The sequence below is a fragment of the Perissodus microlepis genome, chromosome 10 (genome assembly GCF_051167445.1).
Source record: "Perissodus microlepis isolate ML-2025 ecotype Zambia chromosome 10, ASM5116744v1, whole genome shotgun sequence".
Lineage (NCBI taxonomy): Eukaryota > Metazoa > Chordata > Actinopteri > Cichliformes > Cichlidae > Perissodus > Perissodus microlepis.
In genome coordinates, this window is record NC_140470.1 from 16,726,439 (window position 1) to 16,742,242 (window position 15,804).

The 15,804-nt window shown below is 39.6% G+C and overlaps 2 protein-coding genes and 1 non-coding gene across 6 annotated transcripts in view; 2 read left to right on the forward strand and 1 right to left on the reverse strand.

The window, feature by feature from the left end:
- Positions 1 to 326: 326 nt before the first annotated feature.
- fhdc3 (FH2 domain containing 3) lies at positions 327 to 8,066 on the forward strand. The gene is made up of 13 exons (XM_084942490.1): positions 327 to 715; positions 1,042 to 1,203; positions 1,714 to 2,194; positions 2,466 to 2,527; positions 4,324 to 4,426; positions 4,736 to 4,821; positions 5,188 to 5,288; positions 5,447 to 5,517; positions 5,623 to 5,730; positions 5,944 to 6,014; positions 6,141 to 6,258; positions 6,351 to 6,515; positions 6,744 to 8,066. Exons 3-13 carry the CDS (start codon positions 1,769 to 1,771, stop codon positions 7,770 to 7,772), a joined length of 2,340 nt encoding a protein of 779 aa, XP_084798616.1. The 5' UTR covers positions 327 to 715; positions 1,042 to 1,203; positions 1,714 to 1,768; the 3' UTR covers positions 7,773 to 8,066.
- Positions 8,067 to 9,488: 1,422 nt separating this feature from the next.
- The window catches only part of trim3b (tripartite motif containing 3b), a 32,302-nt gene continuing 25,986 nt past the window's right edge, over positions 9,489 to 15,804 (forward strand). The window contains exons 1-2 of one of the 4 annotated variants that reach the window (XM_084942498.1): positions 9,489 to 9,653; positions 11,023 to 11,094. The gene's annotated coding sequence lies outside the window, so the exon portion shown is untranslated. Of the gene's footprint in view, positions 9,654 to 11,022; positions 11,095 to 14,318; positions 14,603 to 15,804 lie in introns of those variants that run through there. The other 3 variants (XM_084942500.1, XM_084942497.1, XM_084942502.1) reach the window with 3 other exon arrangements.
- Positions 10,309 to 10,380, reverse strand: trnaw-cca (transfer RNA tryptophan (anticodon CCA)). Its single transcript has one exon. It is a non-coding gene; the product is annotated as a tRNA-Trp (tRNA).

The window sequence follows — 15,804 nt, forward strand, 5'->3', positions numbered from 1 at the left end:
TACAGTATCATTTTTTTTATCATGTGGAAAAAGTCAGACATTCTGTCTGAATTGTGCTTCTTTTTCTTATAGTATTGATTGATTAGATGGTTAGTTAAAATTATGTATACTTACAGAAAGGGGGATTTCACTGGTCCAGCCCACATAAGATCAAAGTGGGTTGACATCTGTGGTGTAGACAATGTTATCCCTTGGTTTGGTCCCTTTTTAATGCTTGAATGATACAGAGGTCAGTGTTAAGTGGCTTAACAAGAACTGGACTGAATATGAATGAAAAAGCAGCCAATGTCTAAAACAAAACTTTGAAAAACCTTCAGAAAGTCTGGAAAACGTTTTGTCAAGTTCATTTTAAAACACCTGAAGAAAGTCTGGCTCCTTAGAAGTAAAATATAAAGAAATAAGGGGTGGCTCAAGACATTTGAACAGTACTGTATATCATTCATGATGTCAATGTATATAACAAACACATCTTACAATTAACCTTCATACTGTTAGAAATAGTCTGGCCTTGTTGATCACCAACTCCTACCAATCTCCTTTACCTATTCCCAGTGGGCGTTCCCACATGGAAATCGGCTTGTATTTGATTGGTGGAGGAGCTTCCCGCACCTGTGACTGCTGTTTGTCAGACTGCCTGCGTTCAGCAAAGGAACGAGGTCAAAACGGAGTGGCGATTATAAAACAGAGTATTTAAAAAAATAAATAAAAAATCACGGTGAGTAAAAATGAAAGGGATGGCTATGATACAGTTAAAGAGCATTTTTGTAAACATGTACGTCCATAAATAAGTTAACTGCGACTTTCATTGAATTCAACATCATTAATGTATTTTTTGAATTAGCTTTGATGGTGGTGATTTGTGTATCTGACATTGGTTGGTTTATAAAAGCATTGAAAAGCAGCTGTTTTCTCCTGACCACCTACGTAATGCCTAATGGAAAAAAAAAAACATGTTTAATAAATGCACTTAACCTGTTTTAATACAGTTCTTCTTGGCGTTTGAAGCAATTAGGCTACCCATCTTCTCTCGCCTCTCCACAGAAGGGCGTTCCCTACTGTGGGGGAAAAATGAGTTGAATTTTAATTGGTGGAGACACCTGCACCTGGGACAGCTGTTCGTGATACACACTGCTGAGTATGTCCGAGCACGCGGCAGGATCACGTCAGAGGATTTGTTTAACAGCGACGTTTTAAAAGCAAAAGGTGAGTTAAATTAATGATTTCTTTTGTTTGTTTTTCACATAATGTAGAGTTCCGTTACAGTGCCTCTCTCTTTCATCAAGCTGCCTTTTGTGACTAAGACTTAGTCTGATGTGTTAACGGCAAGCTGTTGGCAATTTTTACACTGTTTGCAGCTTACTTTTAGTCGCTTAGTTGCCAAGTGCGACTCTGGAAATTGTCAGAGTGGCTTTTCGCTTGTGACAACTTTTATATTCGACGGCTGAATGGCCTTATGCCACTACCAGGTAAGCATTATAGTTAATTGCCGTTAGATCTGTTACATCTTCCGCTTTTTTTCTTTCTTTTAAACGAGAAATAGTCCGCTTTTGCCCACTGATATTTGGTGTTGCGTGTTAGTGAGTTAGTTGGATAATTAAGGACAATATTTTATACATGAAGAAAAGGTTAATTGGACAGAATTTCTTTGATATTTTGCTGAATCACCAATTGACCCTCTCTCTATCTCATATATGGAATTATATTTTCCACCAGGTCTGAGTTGTCTGCTGCTGGACACTTCCATCATCTCTGGATTAGAGACAAACAGATGGAGGGAGTGCTGATTTTTAAATCGGCTTCTCTTCCCAACTGTTCACCTCCAGACTCGTCTTCTCTTCCTCTGTCAGCGCCTTCTGAGCCTCCTGCCATGCATGTTACAACTGTATCTCCAGTACCCCCTCCGCCTCCCCCACCACCCCCTCCGCCACCTCCCCCACCTGTCCATTCCCCTTCTTTCGGGTCTCGCAACATTCAGAGACGTTCCATGAAAAAGCTGAACTGGGATACTATTCCCAGCCAGCGTGTCCTGGGCAAACTGAATGTGTGGACATCTAGTCGGCCCCAGAGGGACCTGGTGCTTGATATTCGGAGCATGGAGGAATTGTTCAGTCACGTAGACAAACGGGCCTCACTGTGCACTTCAACAAACCTGAAGAAATGTGATGGCACAGATCACCTTCCACAGGAGCCTCAGGTAAAGGGTTCATTGTACCTGATGCAGATGCTCTAAATTATTATGGCCACAAAACACAGAAGGAACAAGCAAGGGAAGTGATTAACAGACATGGGAAGTAATTTTAGAAAAGTTCCAGCTAATCAAGTCCTGAGGGCAGAAGTGAAACTGTTCTGAAAGCATTTCAGCTTCCTCCAAAAGTATTTTGCCTTGTAGTATAGATCATCCACTTTTCCTGTTATCTAAATATGTATTTTGTTTTTACATTTGTGTGTGACGTTGTTGTCTTTAGGTCACAATTCTCGACTCCAAAAGAAGTATGAATATCGGAATCTTCCTGAGGCATTTTAAGAGGTAATGATGCTGCGGAAGTGTAGCGACACATGATACCAGTGATGAAAAGAACTGCTTAAAAGTAAAAGAACATGATTAAAATGGCAGTGAAAGAGCACTGCAGTGCACCATTTGAAGACAATAACACAACAAGAACTAAATTGTCTCTTAAATTGAGTAACTACAGGAAGCGGTGGTCAGGGCAGTGCTTTTAACATCAAACACAGTCAGAAATGCGGATCTTGACGCATGAGTCACTTCTGCTATGCTAATCATCTTCCAGCTGACAAGCTCTTTATCTTAGTTAACCATATGGAAATAAATGGAAATAAAATTTAACCTTCAATGAAAGGTGTTAGCACTAACAGTAAGGGCAATGCCTTTTTAAAAACTTTTATGACACACTTTAATATCTAAATTAGAGGGAAGCATACTGCAAAGTAAGTGAGGCTCAACAGAGATGATGGAACATGCTCGATTTGTTTGCTATGAGGGATTATCATCGTACTCGCCTTCGCACAGTTCCTCTTTAACAAGTCCTTATTAAGTTTCTGCTCTGTGTTGCTGGGTGAGCTGTGTCATTGTGTGACAGCTGATTTTTGGGGCCCTCTGAGCAGTGATGAGTCGCCTTTTGTTTTTGCACATGCACCTTTGTTTCCGAAATTATCACGCTGGCTAGCAGTTGGTGTCGGTTTGCTTCATATCAAGATGGTTGTCACCTTCAGTCCAAAGTTCAATTGGCTCTCACTTTGAATAACAAATTACCGATCAATGTCTGTCGGCAGCTAAATGCTGTAATGTCGTCAGCGTTACCATCTCAGTCAAATTAAAAGGGTTTCTGCTTTTGTCTGGTAGTGACTTCATAAAGCTATTTGTATGTTGTCATTTACTGCTATTGCACGTATACTATTAAGCTCGCTGTAAAATCAGAAATTTGTCACATACAACCTTTTGACTACAAAACTTCCTGAATTCAGTTTTAGTATTTCTATCAGTTATGGTCTATGGTTAGGACCTGAAGTATTTGAACAATTTTTATTTTTACTCCTAAATTGTGCGTAAAAAATGTTTGTATGGATGGAAGTGAATCATCCAAAATGGTTAACATTGGTGCTCCCCTGCCATCAAACATGAATGCATTATCTTTGTCAAACTCTTGAATTTAAGCTAAAAGTGTGCACTTTGCTCACGTCCTTAGTGGTTTATTTATTATTATTATTCTTTCCTTCTCATTGGTTTTTAGTTTCAGTTGGTTTCCAGACTGGGGGGGTTTGGTTAAGTTTTTCTATGGTTTAAAAATGTTTAGCTTTTGTTAGTATTTTATTTACAGAGATTTAGGAAAATTAGTTACAGGTATTACAATGCAGACTTTTAAAGGCAGATGATTCTCAGTGTCAGACATCCAGTCTTGTCCCCCCAAAACCTTAGTCTTTATATTTGAACTATATTGTTGTTTGTTTATTTGTTTATTTTTTCAGTTTTTCACTTTTAAAACCCTAGTGATAGGACGAGGCTAAAGCTGAAAATCTGTCAATGTCCAAATATTTATGGGCCTAACTGTGTCTCTTGGTTACACTTGAAGGGTTTACAACCAGTGCTACTGTAGAAGAAACTTCTCACCAGCAGTGTGGCTAACTGAGGGAAGCGAGTCTTTGTGGCTTTCACGTTGTCTTGAGATAAATGTAAACTAGTGGCAGCATGGAAAATGGAAAACTGCGATAACTCTACAGCACTGTATTTAATAGGTCACGCTGATATGGCGAGAACTGAGTCAGATAATCTTCTTGTCACTGCTGTCTTTTTGTCTCCCTCCACAGGCCTGTGACAGAAATTGTGCAGGACATTTATCAAGGGAACTGGCTCCGGTTTGGAAATGGGAAGTTGAAAGAGCTTTGTAAGCTGCTGCCAGAGGAAAGTGAGGTAACAGCAGCTCCCACCATTGCTTCCCTCTTTTGTTTTTTTAGCTTTGGTCATCTGTGCATAATATTAACTTAATGATTATTTAAAGTATTTTTACATAAGCACTGCCAGACTGAGTAGCCTTCTGAAATATAAATGTTTTTCTTTGAGACAGTTAATTTATTAAAATATAATTTTGTGACAGTGTATATGTATGTTCATTATCAGATGCATTTTATTTGGCCATTCCAAATAATTTTGTCTTGTAATATCTCCAACTGGCATGAATATTATTATATATTGTTTACTGACACTCGTGTCAATGCACAGGTCAAACTGCTGATGTCGTTCAGTGGAAACCTTTCTGTTTTGGCTGAGGCTGACCAGTTTATGGTCCAGCTGGTCAAAGTACCAGGGTGCGTATGGAGTTTTCTAAAGCAGGGTTTTCAGTATTTATTTATTTTTGTCCTTTTTGGGGTGGTGTAACTCACATTTGTGAAATATTTGACTGCATATTAAAGAAATGTTGCTTGAGATCTCAGATCAGCTTTGTTTGAAATATTTAACAATTTGCCACATACCAGCTCTTTGATTCATAGTCGTGCTGACAGTTTAAACATAAACTGGATTGTTTGTCTTTTGTATGATGTCGTTTTATAATTCTGCCAATTTTCCATATGTCTAATTTTGAAGTGTTGACTTTAAAATGTTTCTCCACACTCAATGGGTTTAGAAAAACAAAATTACAACAGCTAATGCAGTTATTTGTTTCTTGCCTTTAGCTATGAGGAACGGTTGAAAATGATGGTGCTAAGGGAGGAATTTTTTCCTCTAATGGAGGAGGTGAAGAACTCAGTTGGCGTCATGTCCAAAGCAGCTAATGGTAATACTTTACATTATCAAATGTTAAGTATTATCAATATGTCAACTCAATGGATATTATACAATATCCATTGAGCTGACATATCAAGTTCTACTAGAATTACACAACCTGTCTATTTTGATGGTTAAATTAAGTTTTCTTCCCCATTATTTTCTCAGAACTGTTGGACTGTGATGACCTCCACTCGGTCATTCGGCTGGTATTAAAAGCCGGGAACTACATGAACGCTGTTGGTATTTTTCTACACTGTTACACATTTAAGCTGTGTGTGTATATATATTTTTTCCCCCCAGGTCTTCATAGCTATTTTACTTATTGTTCATTTATTATTTAGGGTGGTCACAATTCCAATGTTATCGGCTTTAGGATGACCTCTTTGCTTAAGCTGGCAGACACAAAGGCCAACAAGCCAGGCATGAACCTCATGCACTACGTTGCCAAGGTGAGAAGGATCCTCGAAATGGAGGGATTCACATTTTGATTAAATCACAATGAATGAATTTTGGGAAGATCTTTTGCTTATCTAAAAAGCCTTTAACTCTCACTAGTCAGCCCAGTTGACTGATGTTCTGTCATCCTCAGATCTAAACAGTTATTTAACAGATTTATCCTGCAGCATTATTTTTGTTTCTTACTCCTTATCTCTCACCCACAGCAAGCAGAATACATTGATTCTGAGTTACTGACCTTTCCCAACCAGCTTGAACATATTGGGATGGCATCAAGGTGGTTATCACTTCATATCATGTCATTTCATTGTCAGTTTAATTGCTGTCACATCGTTTGTTTATAGAAAATCGGTGAATAGTTCTGCACTGACGATGTCACTTTTTTCCGCAAATGCTACCAAAGGATTTGTAAAGAGGAGGTCATCTCAGATTTTGAGAGGGAAGTCAAGAAGATCAAAGAAGTGAAGTTGTACAGCAGCAGACATCCTGGCCTCGTACAACAAATGGAGACGTTTTTAATTGTAAAGATTTCTCTTCTTATTTGACTTTTTTAAATGGCTCAATTTAAGATTGACTATTTTGTAATGTATAAAATCTCTGAATAACTTCTCAGAGGGCTGAGGCCAAGCTTGCAGAAGTGGAGTCCTCTCTCCAGGAGTTAAAATCTGTGAGCAATGCTGTTGCTGAATATTTCTGTGAAGACCCATCTACCTTTAAATTAGAGGAGTGCTGCTCTATTTTTCACTCATTTTGCAAGAGGTTTGACACAGCTGTGCAGGTAAGAATGTAATTTTGTGCAATAAAATATTAACCAATGAAGATTTATCAGGGCAATAAATAAAACTTTGATTTTAAAGGTGTATTGTAATTCTCAAATTTTAAACCTGAGGGTTTAATGTTGAGAACTTTGAATTGCCTTGACATGCAAAATTGTGCTCTTGCACTCTTTGCATTAAGCTGCTGAGTTGTATCTTCCTAAATACACCCTCTCTCTTCACTGTTTTAGGAAAACCGAGAGCGAGAGGAAGCAGAGCGGCGGCACAAGCGGAAGGAGAGCATGCGTATAGCACCCAAACGCCGATCCACAGCATCAGGACCCAACGGTGAGTCGTCAAGCCTGGAGTCGGCCCTGCACAACTTTCTGTCTACAGTCCCAGAAGGTTTGGCCAGATGCAGAAAGAATGCACTGCCCCCAATTGAAGGGTCACCCACGGAGTGCTCTTCCCGGACTGATTCATCGGTAGAAACGTCTGAGCAAAGTCCCCGTTCTAACCAAGAGAGTCATAAGAAACCATTCCAAGCGCAAAAAGAGGATAAAGACATGACAAAACTGGAAAACAAAGAAGCCGAGAAGATGGAAAAGATCTCTCTGAATGTGCTTTGCTACCAAAAAACCACAAAAAGCCTCAACTGTGAGAGAGGTTCAGGTACTCCTTGTCATTTGCAGAGAGAGCAAAACACACTTGCTACCCCAAAAACACCTCGGCCTAGGACCAGAGACTACTTCTTTGCCAGCAATGGGGATGTGAGCTCCCCATGGACTATCCTGAGCCCTTTTACTTGCACTCAGAAAACCAGCCCCCAGAGAAACAGACCAGCCCACCAACGCAGGCTGTCATCCACATATGGTGGCGACAACCTTGATGATGGTGTGTGGAAGAGCGATGATGCACCCAAATCTGTCAGTGAGACGTCTCCATCTAGGGGTTCTGGTTTTCTTCCTGAATGCCCCAATCGGAGAGGTTTGTCGCAGGGTACCACCTACAGGTCTCATTCTGTTGATGGAGCTGTGCAGTCCCCTCCATCTGGCTTCCGACTGGGAGACTTGCTGCAGAAACACGCATCTCAAAGGTCATTCTCCTCTGGCTCAAGGACGGAAAGTGTAACAAAAGAGGAAACTGGAATTAGTAAGGCTGGGAATAATGCAGAAGGGCAGGTGAGCACCTCTGGATTTATATCCTTCTTCAGGCGTATTGGAGGCAGAAGCAAACCTGGTGATTTGGAAGAGCAAAATTTCAAAGGCTCAAGTACTTAATATAAGAATTTTTTTTGGAGATGGAAACCAAGCTTTGCCTTTTTTGTTAAAAACTGTCTTTTTTTATGTTATGGTTTTACCCTTCAGTGGAAACAAGGCAAACATGGACTTGCTTTGAACTGAAGGTTTTGATTTTTGAGAGTAACCACATTCAAAAATCGCAACAGGTTCCTCACTTTTTTTGTCTTTTTTGTATGAAATAAAGGCTGACATTCTACCTTTTAAATTTTTATCTGTAATATTGGCTGTACTCTCAAATGGTAAATAACTTTTCAAATTAAATTGTCTCATATACTATTGTTGTGACTTTCTTGGATGTCTGACTGAGGGTAACTTCATCTTGGTGATACCTGCTCAGTTTCCAGTTAGCCTTTGACCTCATCTATTATTTCTTTAGTCCTTTTTATTTAATGAGTAAGCCTTGGATTTGAGGTATATCAATTATGCTTTTAGCTCACACAGTAGTCAGGGGCTCCTCCAGAACTGTTTCATAGGGTAGGCCATTTTGGGGCCACTAAAAATATTGGGGTCGCACACCACAAACAGAATTTCCAGTTTTATTGTTCCATTTTCAAATTAGGTTACTTGGAAAAAATTTAGCAAAAGGAGAAAGTAAAGAGTTGTATGCTCAGATAATTTCATAGTAAAGTTTATATTACTGAAAATTGTTACGGATTCTGAAATCCATGATTGTTTTAATTCTTTGTTTGACTCCCAATCATCACTTTAATGATTCTCAGCAGAGCTGAGCAGAAGCAGCGTAACTCCATTCTGGGAGACTGAATCTCAACTTAAAAGCCAACTTGTTTAGAAAAGACATGAGTATTCGATCATGTAAGAGTGTGAACTGTTGCCCGTCTCTACGTTGGCCCTGAGATGAAGCAGCTTTTCTGCAACCTTATTATCATATTAAAAACATAGGACGGTCTTGCCTGGGGGGCCCTACTGCCCCCACTTTGATGGGGCTCCTGACTGAAGTAACTAAAATGAGCCTTTGCTGAGGACACATTGCTGTTGATCTCCTCATGCTGTCCTGGTGTCTCTGCTCAGCAGTAGATAAGGTTTTGGATAAAAAGAGCCATTCAGTGCTGTTGCTTGGGTTACAGGGTTTGTTTACAGCCATTTTGAGCTCACAGTATAATAATGCATCCTGGAACAAACTGCTTCATACAAGCTCCTTTCTGACTGTTCTTTGGCCTCCCACATCCATCCCTCCCACCAGCAAGTGCTCCGTGTGGACATTTGCAGTTGCCTGGCATTTCAAATTAAAGGGTAGAGTGAATAGGGAGTTTTGAAAAGATTTGGACTACTTGGTCTGACAAACTTGTGGCTATAAGCATGTAAAAAGCTCTTTTTGTCAGAGGTGCTTACTTTCAGAGCATAGGCTTCCATTAAGTGGCGATGAAATTAAAGGAGCGGTACATAAGCAGCAACTGGCCTGTCTGATGTAAAACTAGAGCTCCAGTGTACAATCGGACCATTGTGATAGACTGTTGAGCACAGTGAGTCTGTCTCATGTGAGTCAACTCCCTAGGACAAGAGGTGACCTGCTGTCTTAGCCAAGCTGCACTCTCACCAGGGCCATGCTAATGAAGTGTTCGGAGTTTAGTGTGTCCCAGTGAAAGATGAGAAAGGAGGTGGGGAGGGGGAAACTTGGACTGAGAAGTGAGAGAGGGAGGGAGACTTTCAACTTGTTTTGTGATGAAGCATTTAAGCAGAGAGGAACATTTGAGAGGAGAGAGGGAGTCATTGTCTTCATAACACAGAAAACTAAAAGGGAATGTAGAGGACAACCAAGGAACACAAGACTTCCAGCAAATAAGGTGACCACCCTGGATGTTTGTTTTGTTAAATGTGGGGACTGGAGTTTGGACCAAAAAGGTAGATAAACACTAAACATATTAATATAATGTATTACAACATAATAGGAAAGTGATTTTAGTCTGTGGACAGGTGTTGTTTTAATTTATTCTGCTGAAAATTGTTTGTGTGTCTAGTGTAGTAATAGATACAGGAGTTAGACTGTTTGCAAAGTGCTTGGACAGGAAAACCACGAAGAATCCACCCGTGATAAACTCAAGCGTGTTTCCAGAACAGCACATTAGACTTTAACCTTTAATGTGATTTAAAGTCAGGGATCCTCTGTGATGCACCTCTGCTTTACAGGGGAAAAGGAATGGTTAAGCTTTTCGGCTCTCGTGTCTAACCACGGGGAAACAGGACTGTGTTTCTGGTTGAAGACCATTCCTCAGCCTCCGTGGCTATCACCACATACGTGTACATTTTAATGCGGTGCTAAAGTTACTCTGACAGGTTATGATGGTTTATTCAGATTTTTTAAAACTCAGATTAATACAATTAACTGGACTTGCGTGGAGGTACTGTCGGTAGACGGTACCTCCACGCGGTACCTCCAACGTGTTAATTCTTAAAGGAATTAACACGTTCAGCGTTAAGACACCTTGGTTGTATTGTTGTTCCGCTATAATTGGCAAATTTAAGGCAAATTGCAAGCGTGTGAAAGAAGAAATAGATATGACCCCGACGTGATTTGAACACGCAACCTTCTGATCTGGAGTCAGACGCGCTACCGTTGCGCCACGAGGTCTCTGCGATGGCCAGCCAGACACCAGTGCTCATGTGGCTGTGTGTCGACGGTTATGTTTTATTTCCCTGTCTATCCGTGCCGAACGTTTATCTCATTAATCACTAAGAAATCGTTTCTTTATTGAAAGTTTCAACGTGCTTCTCACATACCAAAATCATCGCATGTGTTTCACTTTGTAAATACTTTCAAACCAAAAGTATTTACACCATAGCTGTTCTGATTTTACCAAAATGTGAGATCTCATGTAAGATACTTTGTCGGTTTATGGTCTTTTGGGTTTTTTGGGGGTTTTTTTTTGCACAGCATGTATGTCCACCATATAAAACAATTCATCGACATCCATATTAAATATGAACGCGTTGCAGGGTCCAAATCTTTCAGTAGATGGCGCAATTTATCCGAGGTTAATCATAGGGTGCCAAGCCACAGAGGAATCCACAAAATAAAAGTTTTAAAATTCATGCTTTTGACAAAAGTAATGCATTCTATGGTGAAGTGCACGTGACATATTGTGTTGTTGAACTCTACACAATCTAAAGGAGTGGGTGTAAATGAATCGCTCAAACGTAATGTCGAAGGCGCTTGGTTTGTTTGCTTTGAGTTATGCGGGTTTGTTGCTAATCCCGGCTATTCTCCATCCAGGTGGAAAATAATTTTGGACACTTACCTGCTGTCATTTATTAGCAGCCGGATTGTACATTGCAAAATGGATGGGTAAGTACATACAATTCATATAACAACTTATACAACTTTGTGTATGTGTGTGTTTTCCCCTTTGACCACATTTTGTTTTTATTTTTATCATCACTATATTTTTTTTAAATGTTCTGATACATAATTTGTTGTCATCACTGTAACCTAAAGCAGTGATATCCATTAGTCACATATAAATAATCCTGCACAGGGCTGAAAGTGGTTACTCACATTAGGCTGTTCGCTGCATGGTGAGATGGGTGTTAGCATCAGGGAGCTCCAGCAGTGCAGGGCTCATTGATTAACTGGGTAAATGTCAGTGTTGGAGCATGCAATTAATATTAATATCTTCTCTGGTAATTTATTTTTTATTGCAACTTCAAAGGCAAATTTACTTTCAGTCATTTTTGATTTCATTTTAGAAGCAGCACTATTGACAGAGAGGACGTGTTTTGCATGTCTATTAAAGTATCCATCACATAGTTAGTTTTGCACAGAAATTCTCGCTTAATATAAAGATATGCATGCCTAGATTGACCTAGATTGTCTTTTAAGCTTCACTTTAGAGTATCCATAAAGCGGTATGCCTTTTTTGAGCCATAACCAACAGTTTTAGCTGTTGTTATCCAATTATGGCACAGACATACTGATTGACTTCACACCATATTTTCCCTGTGTGCAAAACTGAAAAATAACTATCAAAAAAGCCAAATAAGAATATAATAGTTTCATTTTCTATGTGGTAGTTTTCATCATATTAACAAAATCTGGAAAGATGGTAACTTTTTGGTGACTTGTAACTTTCCCTTATAAGTATGGCAATAGACAGGGCGACCTTCTTCTGGCTATAATAAAAGGCCATCCCTTAATATACTCTGGGTAATAGTCAGACTTCAGAAAAGTGTATGTTCTTCAGAGCCAACCAGTCAAAATGCGGGGCATTGGCTCAAGATGTAGTTTAGGGGGACAAGGAATAAAAATGTTGTGTTGCCCCACATAAAAAGGGACCCTAGGCATGCCTGTTGATGTGTATTTGTTTTGTGTTTGGACAACACATAAAGACTTATGCCACATGTCATAATTCCTCTTGTTGCTGTGAGGCAAAAAAAAACACTACTAAAAAATAGTACTGAAAGAACTTCATTGGCTCCCAGTACAGTGTAGAATTCCCTTTCCTTTTTGTTAGTTAATAAAGCCCCAAATGGTTTGCCTCAGGGGCAGATCTACTGTGGTGGCATGGGGTGGTATGTGCCACCCCTAGTGCCACAGCAGTTTTGCATATGAATCAAAATAAGCTGGCATTAGGAATTTGAGCATAGCTACAACTGAGACCAATAACTGTGCAAGAGCACATTTTGAATTAATACCGTGGGCAATTCAGATTTCAACAAGGTCACATTTTTTTATGTAACTGAAATGTTTAGTCATTTGGGTTAAAGCCCATAAGACATTTACAGACTATGATTATATGAAACATGTGTATACCTGCTGCAGTTGATGTATTTTAACCATGTGTAGTACATATTACAGAATGTAATACCTGCATATGTGTGACAAAATGGCTTTGATTTTGCCATCCCATCTGATTTCCATGCCACCCTTGTGTCACCCTAAAAAAATTCCTCTAGATCTGCACCTGGTCGGCCTCACAGTAGATTTCTGACGTGCTCACTCTTCCTAACCCAGTCAGAGCTCTCAGGTCATCTGGCTTTTAACTGTTTCCAGTATTAGCTCTAGGTGTGCTGAAGGTGCTTTCAGTTAATTGTGGTTCAGTTCTTTGGAACAAACCTGGAGACATGAGATAGGATACAATATACTTTACTGTCCCCTTAGGCAAATTTGTTGGTAACTTAAGTGCTGTTATAGGAGCTGCTTTTAAAGAAAGGAGAAATAATCAATAGATTAAAAACCAGACGTGTTTCTGTAATCACAGATCAATTACATATGTGCACGCATTTATAAACAGACCTTTTTAATTTTAATTCACACAAGCTTACACTTTTTAAAATCTCCTTAAAAAAAATATATATATTGTGCTTTTTTTCACTGCCTTACCTGTTATCATTCCTCAAATCCTGTTTTATTTTGGTAGTCATTTGCCACCAGTGCTTTGCATTTCCTTTTACTTCCCCTGTGGATTTATCCTAATTAGTTTCACCTGTGCCTCATCCCCCTGATTACCCCTCAGTGTGTGTCTGTGTGTGTGAATGTTAATTCAGTGCCTCTGGATTATTTACCCTTTAGTTGCCTTTTACGGACGTTATCATCCGCTTTAAAATAAAGCTCACCTTTTTGTTCAGCCCTGCATTCTGGTCTGAATTTGGGTTTGCTGCCACAGGTGAGCGATGGTGAAACATGAACTCTTTTTCACTATATTTACTATAAGATCTTGTTTTAGTTCTTGATTATGAACGTCAACAAACCATACCAGTGATTTACACTTTGAATGCATTATATGCAAATTGGCAAAAATAGTAATTTTTCAGTTATTCAACCATACCTGGAGGTTTTTCTTTTAATTTCAGAAGGTGCAGCTTTTGTGAATTTCATGTCAGGGATGAGAAGCTAGCTGGACGGTTTGGGAAAGCGAGGGAGCAGCCATCTGCGTGTTCTGCTGCTCTGGATGCAGTCTCCATGGCAACATAGTGTTCCTGCAGCAAAAATCATGGAAAGACAGCTCGGTCCCAACCCCCAGGCGCATGCACACAGGCACTCCACTCACACTTTTGAGGCAAACGGTGCCTGCTCTGTCCATACATATAAAGATCATACAAGAAACACTGCAGCAGTTTGCCTGTCAAAATTATTTACGCTACTTCCCATCTTCACCACTATGTTTCTCTAGATTCTTAAATAACTCACAAAGACGATGTCCTACCTCCCACCTTCCTCTGATTCTCTTTTATATGGCATTTAATAATTCATTTCATCACTCTTTTAAATTGATGTCCAACTAAATTAGAGTTTCCAACAGGGTTCAGGTGATTTTTGGTCCTCTCATCTCATCTTCCACATCTTTATGCAAAAAGAGAGCCTCTCCTCATGTCAGTGAGTGACTGTCTCACAGTTTGGCTTGTTGGATATTTCTCATTATCCTTACACACGCAATCAAAAAGAGAGGCAGAAGAGTTAAGGGACACCGAGAGCAGGAAATGGAGGGGAAAAAAATCTGTCTTTGTTGCCATCTCCTCTTCACTCTGCTCATCTGTTACACTATTGGACAATCTGGCCCCCTCCCATTTTCACACCAGCCAGTCAGCTTGTACAATATCTCTGTATCTCTTGGCTCTCTCTCTTTCTCTCGCTCCCTCTCAGCTTCTATCTCTCCCTCCTGTTAGCACAAACATACATGTGTTAAAGCCAGATCCCACACGCACACACACCCTGCTTCTGTCTGTCTTACTATTCTCTGTGTGTGAGGTGCTTTTTGCTTTGACAATGTCAGGTTTTGTGGACGGATATCGCTCCCTCCGGAGGAGAGCACGCTGAAACTTCCTCCCACCTCTCTTTCATCTGTCAGGAATCTGCTGTAAGTAAAAATTTTCCCCTCTGACATCCCATCCTATCTTCAACGCCATCCCGCCGATATGCCAGCACATATTTGCTCCACCTACACAGTTTCCTTTCTCCCCTTTGCGGAGGGTGCATACCTCTCCTCCTCTCATGTCTCCCTCTCCACTCCATCACTCTCCCTTATTTCCCCTACCTCCCACTGGTGGATGCACACACCCTATGTTGTCTGTATGCAGAATAATGGTGCAGGCCATTTGCTGGCCTGTGATTGGCTTTTGCCATGTAACATAACCTGAATAACCATATTTTGGTTGTGTATGCAAGACACCTTCTATGAGAGTGACTTGACTGTGATTATAGATGAGTGGCGAGATGATGTGTAGTTATCTGTGGTGAATAGGTTACTGTGTCCATAATCTGACATGATTGCAGACTCTGAGACACTCAAAAATGTAATTTGCGGCTTGTAGCAGCATGCTGTTAAAAGCTTTTTATATATAAAAATGGTTTGCCTAAAGTATGAAAACACAACCTGTTTTCAGCTTACACCAATTTGTAATTTTTATTCTCCACAATTTATAAGATAACTCTCACCACAAATGTTAGGTGACATCCTTCTACAGCCTATTAGAAAGAAAAATATATCTGTCCAAGCTGTCTGTGTGGTAATAATGCTGTGGCATTAAACTTGGGGCAAGATTGATCTCTCTGTTTCTGAAATATCTTAAGTAGAAGTGAAATGTAATGCAGGAGGTTTACACTTCAGCTGTCACCAGTATTACACTTTGATCTCAATATAAATCCTTCCTAGCGCAACCTCACTTTGTTTTCATGCATATGAGGGAATTAGTAGATGGCTTTAACCCTTTAAGACCTACCATAGAACCAAGTGCGCCAGGGCTTATATTATATTTTTACATGTTGTAGAGCCATTTTTGGGAGCATTTCAAGTTGATATACATCAATACAACCATTATAGCCCAAATTTTAATAATATGTATGCATTAAGTGCATAGTAATTACATAAATTGCAAAAAGGTGCAATAAACTACAAAAAAATTGAAAATCATTTTTGTTTTTTTAACATATAGTTCTAGTTAGAGAAATTTAAAAGGCTTATCCCTCAAAACTGTAAATACAAAAAAGTTGCACAAAATAGTTTCCCACGACAAGAAATTTATTTTAAGTGTCTTCATAGTTTTATTTTTGAAATACACC

What these genes read in the sequence shown, in the direction of transcription:
- fhdc3 (XM_084942490.1), top strand. Translation starts at nt 1,769, where the DNA reads ATGGAGGGAGTGCTGATTTTTAAATCGGCTTCTCTTCCCAACTGTTCA. An exon ending in TGCTGCCAGAGGAAAGTGAG is followed by an intron (nt 4,427 to 4,735) that starts GTAACAGCAGCT and finishes GTCAATGCACAG; the next exon opens with GTCAAACTGCTGATGTCGTT. An exon ending in CAGCTGGTCAAAGTACCAGG is followed by an intron (nt 4,822 to 5,187) that starts GTGCGTATGGAG and finishes TCTTGCCTTTAG; the next exon opens with CTATGAGGAACGGTTGAAAA.